General features: G+C 43.9%; 1 protein-coding gene across 1 annotated transcript in view; it reads left to right on the top strand.

Moving 5' to 3' along the window:
• The window catches only part of LOC123514607, a 102697-nt gene that overhangs the window by 67814 nt on the left and 14883 nt on the right, over positions 1 to 20000 (top strand). The window contains exon 3 of the mRNA XM_045272576.1: positions 19404 to 20000. This exon is cut by the window's right edge and continues 1759 nt beyond it. Within this exon, the coding sequence (XP_045128511.1) occupies positions 19404 to 20000 (597 nt within the window). The remainder of the gene's footprint in view (positions 1 to 19403) is intronic.

Raw genomic sequence — 20000 nt, 5'->3', positions numbered from 1 at the left:
GTATGTGAAAACGTGCGTGGTCCGTATTCGTGTGTGCAAAATAGAATTCGCGTCTTTTTATTTCATCTTCCACCCCCACCCTCCCACCAGTCTCTCTCTCTCTCTCTCTCTCTCTCTCTCTCTCTCTCTCTCTCTCTCTCTCTCTCTCTCTCTCTCTCTCTCTCTCTCTCTCTCTCTCTCTCTCTCCGAAATTTTTAAGAAGTGACTCCAGTGCTTGCATTATTGTGTATTGTGTGTCTGTGTTTTGCTAGATGGATAGGTATCGGTAGACAGGTAGACTGGGAATGGGTGAGGGAGGTGTAGAAGGCCGAAGTGACCACCGTCCTAACAGCCACTCACCGAGCCTGACTTTCTTTTAATGGCTTGTACACCTGAAGACTCGACTCGGAGATCAATACCTGCAACTGAGGAGATGGAGCACGAGGAGGAGGACGATGAGGAGGAGGTGCAGGGGAGAAAAGGAGGAGGCAGAATATGAATACATGTGAAGAAAAGTGCAACAAGATGGCGAGAAAGATAAGCTGGATAAGAAGAGAAATAGAAAATAAATAAAAAGCTTAAAAGAGTCTAACAAAGATGAGAGAGAGAGAGAGAGAGAGAGAGAGAGAGAGAGAGAGAGAGAGAATGTGTGTGTGTGTGTGTGTGTGTGTGTGTGTGTGTGTGTGTGTGTGTGTGTGTGTGTGTGTGTAAGATAAACAAGAAGAGGAATTAGAAGCTTACAAAAGGGAAGATGGTGATGTCGGGGAAGAAGCAGAACAAGGGGGAGAATAATGAAAGCAAGAGGTGGTGGAACAGGGGAGAAAACAACGAGGGTAGTTAAGAGAGGAGGGGAAAACTGGGTACAAAAAACACACCGAAAAACTCACTCGTGCTATTTACAATTTATTTTATGTCGATGTATTATTAATGAACGCTGATCATTTTCTTACCATAACGTTTAATTCTGGAGAGATAGTAACTCGTTGGACACAGTGAGTAGGTAACTAGACATTAGCAGAACGAAACCTTCGCACGCCCTTATATATGACGATGGCCAGTTAACTTTGCCGTGTAATGTTTATGACTTGCTGGAGAAATGACATAAAAACGCTACTTGGAGGAGGGAGCGATCCTCTCCAGTAGATAGTGGAGACCGCCCTAATGGCCCTCTCCAACCGACCGGCGGCGAGGGCCAACGAGCACCCGACTTAAAATTCGCATGGTACTGAACAAGACTCTGAGCGAGGAGCTAGCAGGAGGAACTTGTGTTGATTAAAAGCAGTGCTGTGAATACCGAGGACCCTTCCGGCTGCCTACCCGCCAGCCAGCCGCCCTTCGCTCCGACTGGCTGAGTGGCCGCCGCCCTTGAGTGGCCGCTTTCTTGACCACCGGGCTCTGGACGACGCCCTCTCCACTGCTGCCCCGAGAGTGTGTGCGTGCCTCTCCATCACAGTATGTGTGTGTGCGCGGCCTCAACGTGGCCAGCGTGGGCGTACGGGGCGAGGCGGGACAGAGCTGCACTAGGTTAGGTAGACCTGCATTGCATTAAGAGGTTAGGAGAGAAGGGGAGTGAGGTTATAGGGGTTCCTCTTGTAGGAGGGGAGTCCTCGGGTCAGGTAAGCCCGAGGCCTCTACTGACCCCTCTTGTGTTGACACTGACCATTGTTTCCTCCGGCCAAGAGTCGCCAGCTTCTCTCTCTCTCTCTCTCTCTCTCTCTCTCTCTCTCTCTCTCTCTCTCTCTCTCTCTCTCTCTCTCTCTCTCTCTCTCTCTCTCTCTCTCTCTCTCTCTCTCTCTCTCTCTCTCTCTCTCTCTCTCTCTCTCTCTCTCTCTCTCTCTCTCTCTCTCTCTCTCTCTCTCTCTCTCTCTCTCTCTCTCTCTCTCTCTCTCTCTCTCTCTCCAGTGTCAAGTGGCGGTGTCTTACTACCAACAGCACTACCAAAACTACGACTACAACTAATCAATTTTCATCGATCACGATTACCACTTACTAACTGCATCACTACCGTTGACGCCTTCAGTAATAATATTAAAGATAACAACAACAACAGCAGCAACAACAGCAACAGCAACAACAGCAGCAACAACAGCAACAGCAACAACACCAACAACAGTGCTTCTCTAAAGTTTCTCCTCCGTAGTTATAAAAAATTTTCACTTTATGAACAGTTTTATTTAATTATGAAAAAAATAAAGTTATAATTCCGTGGAAAGAAAAGAATTTCAACTCTTCTGATTGATTTTACAATTATTAGAGACAAGTAATTGGATGTCACCAGTTGAGATGTGGATTATGTAATACGGTAGTAGTTCTTCAGCATTATCATAAACCTTCGTTTCCCTCTCCTATTCCTTCTTTTTCTCTCCTTGCTCTTGTTTGGTCCTCATCGTAATGTTACGCAACCGTGGCCCAGGGAGAATAGTGCAGCGTACATCCTTAAGTTGACCTCAGATGAACTCCCGCGGATACAAAGGGAAGTCCTGCAGCTCTCTGCCTCCCGGCCACCAGGTATGACAGGTAAACACGGGGCCATGATGCTCCTGCCACCCGCCCGCCCACCGCACGTCCTTAATCGCTGAGGGCACAAGGACGGTTCTGGCGGCGCGTGGGAGAGAGACTTCATCCGATTGCGTGCTAGCATTCCCTGGGAGATTTGGTTAAGCTGAAGACCACATAATGCCTTCCACTTTGTGTTGACAGCCGCCAACCCAGCCGCTTTGATGACAACCGGTTGTATGCCGTGGGCCGCCAAGTCTTCGTCTACAGCCACTTCTATCACCCCCTCCACTACTACTACTATTACCGCTACCACTGCTACTTACTCCTCAACCATACCATCTTCTTCATTGCCATCCCCATCACTGGTACTACTGCCACCTCCGTTATTACTACCATCACTACTTCCACTACCATCACCACCGGTCCCTCCTCCATCACCACACCTCCGCCTCTGCTCGGTGTCATCTCATTTCGTCGGTGCCATTTTTATCCCCCGGCGGCGCGGAGATGAAGTGGCGGCCGCGGGATGTCAGGGCGTCGTCCTATATTCGTATGATGTTGCGTGGGGAGGCTGTCGTCTAGCCCCCGAAGGGAGAGTGAGACCGTCCGTGGGAGGCGCTGAAGGACACACACACACAATCACACACATTCAATTTTGAAGTAAACCCTATATCACATCCTCTGCCTGAAAACATAAATGCTGTTCATTGATTTGGTGCACACGAAATAGAGAGAGAGAGAGAGAGAGAGAGAGAGAGAGAGAGAGAGAGAGAGAGAGAGAGAGAGAGAGAGAAAATGTTTCGCTCTTCACTAGTTTCTATCACCTACTTAAAATAATAACGTTTGGTGAATTTCATGTAATTAGTTATTATTGCAGGTTTCGCTGCGACCTGTGTCTGCCATATGGGTTACGAGCATCAGTTTAGGAACCACTGCCATAGGTCCTTTATCCATTGATTTCCATTTCCTCTCTCTCTCTCTCTCTCTCTCTCTCTCTCTCTCTCTCTCTCTCTCTCTCTCTCTCTCTCTCTCTCTCTAAGTTTGACTGTCCCTTTGATTACGTATTCACATTTTCGCTACTATATGATGTAGACTCTCATGACAATGTTGGCAAGGTACTGCAACATCTTGTTGCTCTCATTCAGCCTCATTGTCGCCGCCACCAGCATCACTAATTATGTTTAAAAGCTTCAGACCACATCTACCACCTTGTTGGCTTGCCCACTTGCTGAAACTGCATATTAAAAGTACAATAAAAAAAACTTTCTCTACTTAGGTACTCAGAAATATGAACTAAGATTTACCGTACACTGCAACCGCTAGGACGGTTGCGGTGATTAAGGAGACTCTGCTGGTCCCAAGGCTCTCACGAGAAATGTGCCTGGCGGCGGCAGCGGTGCAAAATTGAGCAAGAGCAGAGGCGGGTTAGAAAGGAAAAAAAGCAGTTTCGGGATTTGGAAACGTGTCTGATAAGATCGATGTTTAGCGATGTGCTTTGCCGTGCAGAAAGAGGAAGAAAAGAAGTTTTGGTGCAAGTGGGGAGGAAGAGATGTACTACCTGTCCTCCTTCTGCCATCAGGATACATTTTTCCCTTCGTCAGTCTCTCGTCAGTCTCATTCATCAGCACGCCGCTCACAAATAAAGGATATTAGATTAATGTACTGTACACTACATGTGTGTGTGTGTGTGTGTGTGTGTGTGTGTGTGTGTGTGTGTGTGTGTGTGTGTGTGCGCGTACACATGCGCGCGTGTGAGGGTGTGCATGTGAGTGGCGTGGGTGCGGATGCGTAGGTGGTACAGGTTGTTCGAGTTTAGGAGTTGGAGAGGTGGTGGTAGAGGAGGAGGAAGAGGTGACGTTAAGAGGCTGTCATGTTGCAGTGTTCTCGTCCCTTTGTCATAGTGCATTGTGGCCGTGACAGACACAACTGCCCTGTCAGGTGGAGTGAGATATGTGTCAGCCGGGCCTTGTCGACAGCTGTTTTAACTCCTGCCTCAGCCACTGTTGTTGCCATTGCTGCTGCTGTTTCCCCATCAATCTCTTCCTTCCTCTGCTTCAATACACTTGTTCTATCTTTACTCCATGTCTATATTTGAAGGGAAAATCAGCTGTATCACCAGGATTCTTGATTTCGCCATTATTGGTCTATTTGGTTCAACACTCCACAGCTGTTTGTTCTGTTGCTACATCCATTGGTGCTCAGGTGGTAGTGTCGCGCCGCTGCTGTAACTCTTCATCAGCTTGCAACAAGTGACTCTAACATGGGGTTGCCCAGAGTGTCATCGCCTGTTGCTGTGATGGAGAGGACTGGTGGGCGCGCCGCTCCCGCCAGCATCCTCTCTTACACAACCCTCCCCCTGTCCGAGGATGTGAGGGTTGTAGTTGTCGGGTCTGCGTGTGTGAAGACCCTTTCCAATATAGCGCTGCGGTTCCTCGGGAGGGAGGGGGGGATTCAAGGGAGGGTTAAGAGGTGCAGCGGCAACAGCTGCTTGTGTGTTCAGTCTGTCCCAGTTGTCCCTGTGAATGAGTTATGGTAAGGCAGAAGACAGTCATTGTGGTCGGGAGATTTGTGATGTGGGTACGTGGTTGTGAGGAGCTCTTTTTTGCCTCTTAGCTTGTATGAGTATTTCTTATAAGGATGGATATATATTTATTTTTTTATTTTCTTTTTTCCCGCTTGTGTACCGTTTACCAGGCATCACTGTCTGACTCGGAATATAGATCAGGTGGTCAGGTTTTTCCTTATTGCAGTGGTTATTTGCATGGCTGACATAGCAGTTTGGTTCATGAGACTTTCAGTTTTGTACCTAACGCCCAAGCAGCCACAGGATTGAAGTTAAGAGCTAAGTAAGAGACCCAATAGACTGCTTCCTCCTCCTCCTCCTCCCCCTCCTAGTGCTGCGTCGCGCCACGTAGTTTGCACGACTAATCATGGTATTGCTTCAGGCTAACTTCACTCCTGTTGTCCTTACACGTCGCGGCTTTGATCTGTTTGGCGCCGTTCGGCCAATGCAGCCTGCGTTCATCGAACTCAGCGAGACTCAAACATAGTGAAGTTATGATTTTAAAAGGCTGGCTAATCTAAGAGTTATTTGTATACAAATAGTATGTAATTGAGAGAGAGAGAGAGAGAGAGAGAGAGAGAGAGAGAGAGAGAGAGAGAGTTTGTTTCGGTTGGTTGATAGTAAGTAGAAGCGGTTTTCAGAAAGATAATCCTTTCTTCCTCTCTCTCACCTCATACAGGAAGTCCACAAGTCCATTGGTGGACCCCGAAGCTTAGTGGTCTTCCGTGTGGGGAGAGAGAGAGAGAGAGAGAGAGAGAGAGAGAGAGAGAGAGAGAGAGAGAGAGAGAGATTCTTCGTTACTCTTCTTTGTGAATCAAAATGTGTGCTAATGTGATGAAAACTTATAACGAAGAGAGGTTTCATTTTTACTCCCATGTAGAAAATCTTAAATCCAAGAAGAAAACAGTATAGTAAATAATTTCCATTTAATTTTTATTGCTTCCATATAATTATTATTTCTTTATTTAGTTTTGGAATGTTCGCTTACTGGATAGATCTTTATTTGCATTTCAGTTGTAATGACAAAGAATATTTGTTAGCTGCTGTATTGCGACAGAGGTATGGAAGACGGGGGTTCAGGAGGGTGGGAGAACGGTGATTGGTGTGTTGGAAGTGGGCCTGGTGGGAGGGCAGGCAGGAATGGGAGTAGGCTCTCCCTGTCAAATCGCAATATTGACACCATAAGCCTCGTATTTATGGCCAGGCTAAGTCCGACAGCGATCGATTTTTCCCCTCAAAACCAAAATTGCGTAGCGGAGGTTGATGGTTACGTGTGCGTGTGTGGTGTATGTATGTGTGCGAACAGTATCTATAACTACTAGTTTTGTTTTTACAAGTCTGAGCAACGTTTTAGCAGTAAAGCTTTCTTTGTACTTGTACATTAACTTTTTTAATACTAAACGCTTATAGGACCCACTTTTACTCAGTAGACTGATAAGTAAAGGTAGCAGCACAGTATGGCAACGTGACAGCTCGCTTGGTTGCCCAAAGATCCCCTTCTGCAGAGCTCCCTCTCATCCACAAACCTTTACCGTAGCCGAAGACTGGACACACACACACACACACACACACACACACACACACACACACACACACACGTAAAAAGAAATAATATGCACACACTTGCTTATAATCTTAACCAATGCAAAAATTGACCAAGTTTGATGTTGTATGTAATATAAGGTCATTGTATTGCATTGCCTGCAGCGCATTCCGGTGACTCTAGAGCGGATACATAACCTATAATCCGACTTTCCTCCAACTCACTACCTCTCACCACCACCAACACCACCACTACACCTCTCGTCCACTGCAGCGAAAAGTGACGTCTTGGCAACTTTGCGCGTGACTCACCCCCAGTGTTCTGTCGTCGCAGCTCGGGGGATGCACTTCATTCTTCCGCCCATTTTCCGCCGTTCCTGCGTAAATGATTGAATGCCAGGGGGAAATAAATTGCTAATGAGACATGGTATTTGTTGCATGTCGACGCTGTGCCAAATACTCACCTTCCAGTTCTGCTGTAACGTTTGCCATCTCATCCAACTCTATACAATGCTAGATGCTGTCCTGGCGGAAGTTTTTGTGTCAGAATCGTATGTTTTCTGACCTTTCCATCAAACGTTATGTGTTAAAGTTATCGATTTTCAAATATATTTCACTGAAACTAGATTCTTAGTTAAGTTTGACTAGGATAATGTATAAAAATCCATCCTACTGCCAGATGCGGTCAGTTTAGACAATGAAATCACACCAAACGGTCTTTTACTCTCTGTTTACGAGGATATGGGATATAGAGACCCATTTTAAAGGTAAAGTTGTATGACAGACACGATAAACTGTTTGTCAGTCAGCGTCAGCTCAACCCTGCAGTGGTCTGGCCTGACGCGGCTGGCATATACAACAAAGAAAACGGAGGAGGACAGACTTATCTAAAAGTCCTAGAAATTTCTCGCGCATCTCACTGCTGCAAATTCTTTTGTTATTTTCGTTCAAACACCACTGTGAAATATGATATGAACAATACTACGTATGCCGGTAATACTGATGTATCCTATATTATCTTATCATACGATCACTAAAAAAAATATGCCACAGGGAATCATGGATATATTAAAATATATATTAATTGCGATTGGTAAAGGAAAACATACAGCGGTGCTAACGTGTTTTGCTTTTGGTGATGATGATAATGAAGATGTTAGTGGTGATTGAGTGATGTTTTGATGATGACAGATAGCAGGACCATACAACTATGGAACATCTAGTCTTTCGTGTATTATGGATGGAGGCTGCATGTTATTTTCATTATATACATATCGAAAAGTCAATGAATCAGTGAATGCATGTCATAATTGTATTATTTGCAATGCTTCGTTTATATATATATATATATATATATATATATATATATATATATATATATATATATATATATATATATATATATATCGCAGCATCGTTCCGTTCTTTAGTAGTCCATATCCCCTGGGTTTGGTCCCTGAGCCGCAATGTAGCGTGAGAGCCACCCTGGGCGGCGGAACAGCTGAGGGTCTGCCGGGAGCTTGTGACCGTGGCGTATGCTGGATCAAATATACGATGGAGAAGATTCCATTTAGCGCCATTTCTATATTTAATAGTCTGGCCTTCTCCATGCCAGTCTTAAACCAATCTTAATTCAACATTATAATTCCTTACGCTCGACACATTCCCTTTGATGCCCGAGTAAAAAGTAATAAAAACGTCTCTTATTAGTGTAGCGTAATAAATACAACCCATGTGGCAGCGTGTGACACCCTAGGAGACGGGCGCGTGCTTTGGCCTCCCTACGGCAATCTTGAAATCTAAAGCCAACGCAGTTTGTTTACTAATACATAAATTCCCTGCATGTTCCGAGAAGATATACCATATCAGCGTCGTACGTGACGTATTTGAAGGAAAATACAGATACATATTTATAACCTAGAACTTGTAACTATCAAATTGCCAGACGATTCAGTCAGCTACCAAACAAATACGAGAAGGGGATGGGTAGGGGAATAAACTGGAGGGACTGGTTAGAGCACGTGGCCTGCCTGTTTCCTTCTTGCTCCCCACGTGGTAGCATAACATACTAAGTTTTTTTTTTTTATGCTCCCTAAGCTCCCGTTTACTATTTCCTTGAATGATTATAATGCGTGTGAGAGTACATTTGATACAAACTCATAAAATTTTCTTGGAAATTTAATAAAAGGAAGTATGTTCATGAAAAACATAAAGAAAACGCATGATACGGCTTCCTTCACTTCAACTTTCTGGCATCTGCCGATGTCCAGTGTTGACTGCCATCCTGCTGACAGACTGCAGCCACATGCGCGCAGGGTATTCTGGTGTCTTTGGTGTACACCTTCCTATCTGCTGGTTTCTCTCTCTCTCTCCCCTCTTTGAGACGTATCTGGTCACCCCTGGCACTCTACCATAGCAGAGACTTGAGAGTAGAAGGGAATACACAAGTGAAGTCCTAATTATAATTGCTGCCGTTGGCAGAGTTAATAACGTGCTAGCTGATGTAAACTTATTGTTTGGAGTTTGAAGCATTGCGTCCTTGGTCTAAAAGTTTAATACCAATTGATTTTCTTATCAATTTACATTTTGTGTTGCATGCGAAATTTAAGTTATGCATTTACCACCGCGCCAGCACACCGCTATGATTGGCTGATAAGATGGGGCTCAGGGACTTGGTGTAGCCCGCGCCGCCGACTCCAGTTACCAAGAAAGCGGGAAGATAAGTCTTTAAAATACGCATGGGAAACTCTCGTATTCTGATATATATATATATATATATATATATATATATATATATATATATATATATATATATATATATATATATATATATATATATATATGTATATATATATTGCATTATTAAGGTGATCGATTCTCATAGATATTATGTCGTGGAACTTCAAATGTTACGCAGCTTAGGTGCATCTTAAAAGCTTTGCAATGTATTTGAGAATAAATTAAATCTCTCTCTCTCTCTCTCTCTCTCTCTCTCTCTCTCTCTCTCTCTCTCTCTCTCTCTCTCTCTCTCTCTGAAATATATTCACAGTATATATTCACAGTAGTGAAGCGAGGCTACGTAGCTCTTCTTATTTCTTTCATATAGTCCACCAATTTGAAATCCATAATGTTACTGCTACCCTGTAGCATAATTTGGCTAGATATGTATTTACATATTCTGTTAATTCAATGCTAATTAGCGTAGTTCGAGAGTTTGCCGCCGAGAGGGAGGAGACGGCGCTGACATCCCAGGGGGGATTTTGAGCGGCCCGGCTGGTGCTGCCATCACGTGGCCGTACAGCAAAGCTTCGACGGACCAAGTTTTGACCGCGATAATCAAACTACTAGTTGACGACACAGTCTCCAGAAATACAACTTGACCGTCTTTTTTTACTTTTTTCATGATGTTTGTGTAAATTAACAACTATATGAATACTCTCTGTATATGAATTACTGATTAATTCTTAATAAGGGGTGAAAAATGGATATCATCCTCACCGTGAACAATAAGTGCAAACCAGTGTGCTAAGCAGCAATCGTCTGCATAATGAATTTCATGTAGACTCTGTCTTAATGGAATTCATTAAAAGACTTCTTTGAAAATCATTACGTGTGTTGATTAACATTCAAGGCATATTATTTATAGCGACATGAAAATGTTTATACCTGATGAAAAACATGACGAATAAACTAAAATATTGGTCAGGGCAACTCCTGGACGTGGACTGAGTTGAGATGACGCCCTGAGAGTTATGTAGACTCAGGGCTGCTCTCCACGCGCTCCCTTAATGAAGGCTGTTAAAGTATCGATTTTCGAAAGTTGGAGAGAGAGAGAGAGAGAGAGAGAGAGAGAGAGAGAGAGAGAGAGAGATTGAGGTAGGAGGGAGGGGGAGTCAGACGAAGGGATGGAGACAGGCAGCAGTGTTTGTGTATACGTGGCAACTGTACTTGGGAATCATTTCATAAACTTGATAATATACTTATTTTGTGAGTTTGTTCTCTTCTTGTAGTTTGCAAAATAAAGGTAATATAGTCTCATTTCAAAGCATTTAAATAATATTTCAATAGATACTTATCAAAGACTACACTGACTGGGACAAAATGCTATCTGTCTGGCGTGTGTTGGGAAATCCAGCGGAGTGAGGGCGAGGGAGGAAACGGAAACCAACCTTGAGATTATTATTGAATTCTGTGACGGTTGTGATGCAAAATATCCATTGCATGTGGAAAATTGGATATACTAGATTCATTGTGAATAGAGTATACTATTATTAAAGAGTGATGCAGAAGTATTATTGGAAATTTGGAGAGAAAAATTGCCCCCTACATCTCTGTGTTATCCCCCTTGCCCCATGACACACCACCATTTCCAAATTTTACCCCTATCCTCACACCCTCAGGAATAGCTTTATTGACTCCCCGTTTGCTATCCTTCATCACCAGCGGCTTAATCCACAGCGAAAGAAAAATGTGATTGGCCGAACCGTTGACCGCCATTTGAAAACACACACACACACACACACACACACACACACACACACACACACACACACACACACACACACACACACACAGTTATAATGAATTAGATTAATAAGTGAAAAAAATATATTATATGTGTGTGTGTGGGTAGGTGTGGGTGTGAGTGTGTGTAATATTACTGATAATGATGATAATTAGAGGCCACTGCAACAATATTATGAACATTCTTCGTAGGATCAGATAATTTGCAACGAAACGAATCTTCTGTTCTCTGCCAACCTCTCAGTTGCAACAAGTTCCTAGTCGATATCTCAGCCAGCGATTTTTGCTATGTCACGCTCTCTGTCCTCTTCCCCAACCACCACACACACGTCCTCTTGTATCCCTGTCACCCTCCCCTGCCACCTTACCTGCCTTAAAGCACACCACTGCCTTCGGTCGTCCTTACAGTGTTGCTTGCCCAGCCTCCCAGTCTTACCTAATCAACATTCTTCCCAGCCATTCCGCAAACTTCGCCGACCCGCACCTTCCTTCCCGTTCACTTCTCACACTACAACCCCATGCTTTCCTTTCCTTCATGTTTACCCTTTGATGCCGTTTCTCTCTCTCTCTCTCTCTCTCTCTCTCTCTCTCTCTCTCTCTCTCTCTCTCTCCAGCAATTGTTTACTTGTATTCTAGCATGTTTTAGTGCATGTAATTATTGTCTTGTTAAATTTTGTCGTATTTTCTTATGTCATCCAGAGAGAGAGAGAGAGAGAGAGAGAGAGACTATATAGTATACTATTACGCTGTTTCCTCTTACCGATGTTGACTATCAGCCACTAGCGCTTCCTTCTCTCTCTCTCTCTCTCTCTCTCTCTCTCTCTCTCTCTCTCTCTCTCTCTCCGCTGACTAACTATACTAAAGACACCTAGCCATGCAAAAAATAAGAATGAATAAATAGATATATAATATGAATTAAATATACAACTGAATCAATCCCAATTTTCAACATCCATACTCACGTACTTATATATATATATATATATATATATATATATATATATATATATATATATATATATATATATATATATATACTTTTTTTTTCTGACTGGATTAGTACACATTCCACAACGGCCGAATAATTATCGGCTATACAGTTTCTCAAATTGACTGAGTAATGGCAGTGAAAATAGGCCATGGTAAGCACGAGTAAATAATGGTATCATAGTAACGGATTGCATGTATACCTTTCCCTCCTAACATGGAGAGGAAATGTAAGTATGGGATCTTGTATTGCCGTGTAGCTGTTGTATGCTTGACATAGGAGAGAGAGAGAGAGAGAGAGAGAGAGAGAGAGAGAGAGAGAGAGAGAGAGCTATGTGTGGCTGGCCAAGTTCAAGTTAGTACTGTCACTAACTAAAGTAACAAGATACCTGCATTAGGGATACCTCTTGAATGAATGTGTCTCATGGCCATTCAGTCGCCCTGACGGTGGTCAGTCAGGCAGCCCCGTCAGATCACCTTCTGTACCCCCTGGCGGGGCCACTCCTTTGCCGCCCTGCTTGACCACCACCTATCACTCCGCCCGCGGCTAAGAAATTTTCTCATTTTTTTCTTCTTCTTATTATTATTACTATTATCGTTATTATTATCATTACTTTTATCGTTACTATATTTGGTAGTAGCAGTAGGTATAGTAGTAGTAGTAGTAGTAGTAGTAGTAGTAGTAGTAGCAGTAGCAGCAGCAACAGTAGCATCCTCCTCCTCCTCATCATCATCATCAGCAGTAGTAGTAGTAGTAGCAGCAGCAGCAGCAGCAGCAGCAGCAGCAGCAGCAGTAGAACTTAATATTGTTATAATAATACATAATAGCATCATGTGGCAATGGCAGAAGCAGGAATAGTGCTACTTTTCATTAGTTCTTTAGTAAATGAAAAGTTTTTTCCCACGATTTCTTCAGTCAAAATACCTTGTATAGGTTTTCATTGTGTGTTGCCTTATCATATTGCATATCATTATCAAGGTTGCATGTACTATCGCTAGAGCCTCAGTTGACCCGTGTCCTACTTTGGCAAGACGTCGATATCCTCCCCTCCCCCCACCCTCTCTCTCTCGCTCCTCCGATGGTGTTATCGAAGCATATTCCTATTCTCCTACGCTCATACTAACCTCCTCTCTTTACTCAGTACTGTGCCGTCTACTAACACATGCATATTCATTTACATAGAATATAATGATAAAGCAGCACATAAAGGCGGAGATAAAATAAGAGACAAGGCTTATCAGACAACACCAAGCAGGCTACTATGGTAGAAACTGGCTGCTATGTAGCTTTCTATGTGCTGTCGGCGGCGTCGGCCCCTCAAGTTGGGGCTCGCAGTCTTGGAGTAGAGAAGTTTAAGATTTTATTTTCCTTTCTTTGTGTCCAGTTGCACACTGCTTCTTTTTGTTTCTCAGATTGCTCAGCATTTATCAAAACCACATTCACCATAAATTCAGTTCCTCTTGTGGTATTCAAGTATTCTTACATTCTGGAGTGGTATTCAGGTGAATGTAAACGTCTGCTAGAGTATCAGCTGAGCGGGGCGCGGGATTGGCCACCAGCATGACGTCATGTTACGTCACGGGTAGTGAACGATGCTTCTCCATGTTCCTCATATTTATGCTTAATATAAAAACCCAAGGTTTCTTCTCACACTATCCACCTTATATACATTGCTAACTAAGCATGTGTATTTTATCTATTAAGTAAGTAATGTTCTAACTCTGAAAACATGTGATATTGTGCAATGACACAGTAAGAGTACCACAAACGTTCTCCCAAACAGAAAATATAGCTTCTAGATCGGGACGCTGCGGCGCGTGTCCAAGGTGGCTCATGAGCCCCTTCCTACGAGCGGTGTCGGCGCTGCCAGCGAATCGATTCGGACGATTCACTTGGCGTAGACCGAATTCCGTGGAGTAGTTATGCCGTAGCACAAAAATCAACGTCTAACCTCGTACTGCCAAACTGTTGTGTTCATGAATCAATACGGGTAAAACTGTGAATATTTGTTAAACCAGTATATCCAAGATAGAATCAGTGATTTGCCGTGAAGCCAGTGGAGGAGCCAGTACGTGCGAGCGTAGTAGTGTGATTTTGCGTGAACGTTTGTTGGAGATCGCTCCGGGTCTGGATTTGTAACTCAGGTGAGTTTGTTGCTGGACATGACACCTGCATTTCCCTCTTACCTTACCTGTTCCGTGGCCTCACCCCCTTCCCCGTAGGTCGGCCCAGTGTTGTGATTGAATTTAGCGTAAACAGGAATACAGGAAGAAACTTCAAGGTGGTGGTGAACGAATTCCTATTTGGCGTATTTATAGATCGTCCTCTCCCGCATTGGCACAACTCTTGTGCCGCACACTTCTGCGGCACCAGCACCATGGCCTTCATGTGGCATGGCACCCGCCTCACCTGGGCTGCCTTGTTTACCTTGCGTTACCCTTATGAAGGACAGCGGGACGGCAGGTGACGTTGCCGTTGCTAGGTCACGACGTAAACAAATGGTTGTAACGTAAGAATATCGAGCGGTAGAGTAACACATGGCCGTTGTGGGGTGACCAGGATGCCGGGTACATGTTACCTTAGTCGGTATTAGTTTTGTTTGTGAAATTACTACCTCATTGAAGAGTTTCCAAGGTCTGTCTCATTATCTGGGTTTGGAAACTCGTCCCAGCATCATCGCTAAGATGATAAATGTTAAGTAGCCACGGCCATTCACCCGTTATCCGTGAGACTGAGATAAGAAGCTTATGGAGGACCGGCTGACACCTATATTGTTCCTACGCCTAACAACGCAGGAAGCCGCACACATCCTTCATTACTTTAATATTTCATACCAATACAGTTTGGACATTATCATTTCATTATTATTATCATGTGTAGTTCATTGAGATGCATCTTCAGTACACACACACACACACACACATTGAGACACGTGTGCCTACTGCAGGGTCGCAGGCTTTACGCTGCACGCTTTCCAGTCTTGACCTTGCAACCACGTGCACCACCACTCCAGCCAAGCACTTCAGACTGCCACTCACCGAGGCTGAGGAGTATTCAGCACTTAGCAGATTTTTCTCTTTACCGTGAAATCTTACTGTCCGCGGCAATAACACTGAGTGAATGTTGTAAGTAAAGGTCAGGCAAAATATCCTGTTACCTTACACACACACACACACACACACACACTCACACACACACACACCACTCCTTGGTATCATCCTCAAGTCGCTATTCTAACTTAACCCTATAAGCCCCAGCAACTCCACCTATTGTGCTCCTTTGATCCTAATAATAGTCTGATCATTGGACAATATATATATATATATATATATATATATATATATATATATATATATATATATATATATATATATATATATATATATATATATATATATATATATATATATATATTTATTTAATCTCGGCAGCCTGGCTGAGGCTGACCTTGCCCTCGCACCGTCCCCAGAATAACTTAGTAGATTTTCAGCTGCCATATATTCTGGTGGAGTGGATGTGGTTCAGTCAATAAGATCTTGGCAGTCATATTTTTACTTTGTTATTGGTGTCTTATTATTGTTTTTGTTGTCAGTGGAAGTGTTTTCCTTGTCTTTGTTTGGATAGATCATTAATAACAGTTAATGAATAATGTACTAAATTAACTCCTGAATCCTTGAGTTAGAGTAGAGAGTAGCACGCACAACCCTCCGTCCCACTAATAGGCCAGCTATTCCGCTTTCTCTCTCTTTCTCTCGCGCTCGATGCCAATTCATCTTTAATAACTAAGTCATCGCTGCCAGGGAAGATGTGCCGAGGGTCACTGGCTCAAGAAAACATGTGCATAGGGCAGTTGGTTGCAAGAGCATTCATTGTAGTGAAAGGGTAGTTTGGGTACCTGTGATGATGATATAAGTGACCTACTCATGATCCGCACGCCTGTTGTGTCTGGCACTACCGCCGCCACCGCCTTCCCTCCTTTCTCATCCTTCCTCCCTCCTCCACAGTCCACACGTCGCGCGGGCTCCTCTCCCCCACCTCCGTCATCTCCAGCACTCGTCATACCCTAAACCTGTACAACCTCTTTCCTCTCATCCCATTCAATCCCAACAGTTCGTAATCTATTTACGGCTTATGACGAAAATGGGGAAATGTTATTCTTCTCACTGCATAACATCCCGGAAAAGTTGATATTTTAGTATTTGAACAAATGTATTTACGTATAATTAAGTTAGCTATGAAGAGGTTGCCATTGTGTATCTTTGTGTTGTACCAATTCTTGCCTTGTATAGGTTTGGTTTACTCTTAAGGAGTACTTGCTTCAACTTTTATGCCAGGCGTAGACATACCAAAGTGGAGGTTCGAAACATTTTCTCTCTGGGTGATGCTTGATTTTATCATTCATATCTTTCGACTTAACCTTGGCCACAGCATAGCTATCGCCATAATCATTGCTGTTGGTTGAACTTCATCACGTAACTACGTTTATATATTAATAAAATTCCTTTCCATTTTTCGTCATTGTATGAAATGTCGCCGTTGGGTTCTTTTCGACCAGTCATGTATGGTGTATTGTTGAGAGCAAAGACTCATCCCGCAAGTATATACCCACGGGTCTTACCTGTCTTCTATACCTATTGACCATAGTATATACCAGATCTCACAAATCGCACGTTCCTCCTCTGCACAACCACAAGAGTAGGAAAAATAAAGGTTACCGTGCGATGTTATACTACCCGGAGAAGAGAAACCATATACCTTTCTAAAATTCGCTTTCCCTTTACTGGAATCATTATTACCAGAACAAAGGGCGTCCTATGCCTTGGAGACCGGATACAGTGTTACCAAAGCTTAGAACTTCCTGTATCGCCAGCAAGTTCCTCTATCTGCCAACACCTGGTGGTACATTGTACAGTGTTGCCAGTCGCTCCTTGTGTCACGTTGCCAGAATTAGTGTAATGGCCATGTGAATCCATGTTTACGAATATGTTATTATCAATTGTGTTCATTATTGTAGGAATTTCTCTCTCTCTCTCTCTCTCTCTCTCTCTCTCTCTCTCTCTCTCTCTCTCTCTCTCTCTCTCTCTCTCTCTCTCTCTGTGTGTGTGTGTGTGTGTGTGTGTGTTCTATTAAGCAAGTTCTTCTTATGTCAAGTCTTCTTGAGTCGTCAGAATGTAGATGACTGGTATCATTTATACGTATAGTGGTAGTATGGTACATAATTATGTCTGCTGCGTAGTCTTACCGTGTCTGTGAAGAAAGCAGTCATGATGATAATCCTCGTGGCTACCATCATACTCTTATAAACCTGATAAAAGGAGGAATGAAGAAACTGTTACAATAATCTAATTTCAGGTGTTTGTATTTTTCCTTTCTCTTCCTCCTCCTCCTCCTCCTCCTCCTCCTCCTCCTCCTCCTCCTCCTCCTCCTCCTCCTCCTCCTCCAGATTAATTCATATTCGCTAACAAACGAAGAAAAGAACGATTCAAATGTATTGTAGAAATATTTCATTCATGACATTAACAGGAGAGGAACGTATATGAATTTTTTTTTTTATGGGAATGTAGTACGGTGTTGTGCTAAGACGTGGTGTATTGAGTTAAATATAGTTCCCAGGCAGTTCCCACTTTCATTTTAGGTAGGCCTACGTGACTGCCAGCAGCTGCGGCAGTACCCACGACTCACCACGAGACGCAGATGGGGCCTTTGTAGGTCAGAAATGTTTCCATCACAGAGGGTCAGTTGTCGCCGGCTTACCTGGCCCCAGGCGGATTTTTCCGTTATTAATTCATATTGTTGTCGATTTACTTAATTGTGTTAAGATTAAGAGTAATTGCTGAAACCATCACACACACACACACACGCGATGATATTTTGCGAAATTCGTATTATCTGCTATTAGTACCAACAAAAGTTGTGATGCCTTGCTTTGTTACTACTCTGAAGTGTGTGTGTGTGGGTGGAGAGAGAGAGAGAGAGAGAGTTGCGATTGTTTCATGTAAACTTTTCTCGAATCGGAAATTATCTGTTATTAGCTAGAATCCTCCTCCAACCACATGTCCCACCGCAGGTTACCCTAATCCAGCTGAAAATTAATGAAGCTGCAGATTTTACGGCAGCTACTTCAACAAGGCATATGTATATCACGGAGGACTGATGCTGCTAGGCTGCAGTGAGGCAGGAGATTAGGCACACGAGAGAAGTGGTTGGATTGCGACTTCTGTATTACGTAAAATTAGATCGCATCCAGTAGGAAATTAACAGAACGGCGTATATTTTTCTCGTTTTTCTTTTTTAATTTGGTAAATGATGGATCGTTGCGTGTTTAGTTCACGGGAATTCTATATTTCGTGCCGGGACTGTCATACGTCATTATCCCTTAACGCAAGATAAGGCCAGTTGGAGGACGTAAGGCCACCGCTAAGCCTTATCAGACACCCGCACACCGCCTCTATCCATCATAACACTGCTCCCTCCATCCTGGGCGGACTGAACCTCACGTTACGTCCCGATCTTGGCGGCCTTGAAAGGCTGAGAATTGATGGTACATTAGCAATTATTATTAATGGTTAAAGTAATGACTGCATAGAACTCTAAGAGGGAGAAAATGGAAATAAAACTAGGAAATGAAGAAAGCTAAGCAACTATCGCCTTAAAGATCTCAAGGTCAGGAGTAACATTCTTATTCGAATAGTCCATATTAAGCGCAGCTGCTGAAGGTCACGTGGTGGAATCTTGGAGGGATGGGGTCAGGGTGTCATAAAGGCTAGCCATTTACCCCCTACCACATTCATGTTTTGACATAGGGGAAAGGGATGACATTTGATTGGGGATCTTACTGTCAAGGATTCCAAAAGACGATATTGGCATTAATCCTCCCCCCACCCTTCACCGTCGCCCCTATAGAGTGTGCGAGAGGGAGCCCCTTGTTCTTTTCCCAGAGGGGGAGGTAGGGTGATTCTGCAACCAGAACTCGCTTTTATTTTGTGACTTTAAAGCCATTGTTGTATCCATTTAAGCCACGTGTTTTTTTTTTTATATAGTTGGCACATGCCCAAGTGAGGGACAGTCTTAACATGTGACACTTCTGTTCTACCACTTTAGTACACTTGAACTTGTTTACAAACAGTGAGTCACCACTAAGAGGCTCAGTAGTGGTGCATTCATTGTTTCGTTGTCCATCAACTGAGGACTCATAGTATAGTATTATATGTTATATATTTTTTTTCCAATTGATATGATGTTCTGTTTTTTTTTTTTTTTTTTCTACCAATGCTGCCATTAATTATATTTTGTTCTTATCTTCTACAGACGCCACGTGGTGAGAAAATGGAGCGTCGACAGTCTGGTATGGGCGCAATGATGCCCTTCTTCCCAGGACCAGGGATGGGCGAGCAGCCTCCCCTGCCGCCCCCGGAGATTCCTCCTTTCCCTCACATGCGGGAACGTTTTCCGAACGCCGTCTGGGGAGGCGAGGCGCCTCCACAAGGACAGTGGCCTCCGCCCTTCCACCCACCTGGCTTGGCCCATCCAACGCCTATGCCCCATCCCCCACCACCGCCGCCACATCAGTTCAACCAGTTTGAGCCCAGGCAGCCCATGTTCAACTTCCCCAGTGGGCCTAGCGGAGCGCCGGCGCCTCCAGCCCCGAGTGTTTCAGTGTCGCAGTACAACAACCAGTTTAATGGACAATTCAACGCCGGCGGTGACAATGGCAACGGCGGCTACGTGCCGCAGGGACACTTTTCTCCACAGACGCCGCAGACTTCCGTCCCCGCCTTCGCAAACGGGCCGCCCAATGGTTTTTTAAGTCAAAACCAGGGAAACGGGGTAGTGGGGGGTTCATCTCCCCATCACCACCGTTACCCCGGATCTAATGACTTCCATCAGCAACAGCAGCAGCAACAA

This window comes from Portunus trituberculatus, chromosome 38 (genome assembly GCF_017591435.1).
Source record: "Portunus trituberculatus isolate SZX2019 chromosome 38, ASM1759143v1, whole genome shotgun sequence".
NCBI classification, from domain to species: Eukaryota; Metazoa; Arthropoda; class Malacostraca; order Decapoda; family Portunidae; genus Portunus; species Portunus trituberculatus.
Note: the sequence above shows the minus strand (reverse complement) of the source record. Positions and strands in the feature narration are given on the sequence as shown.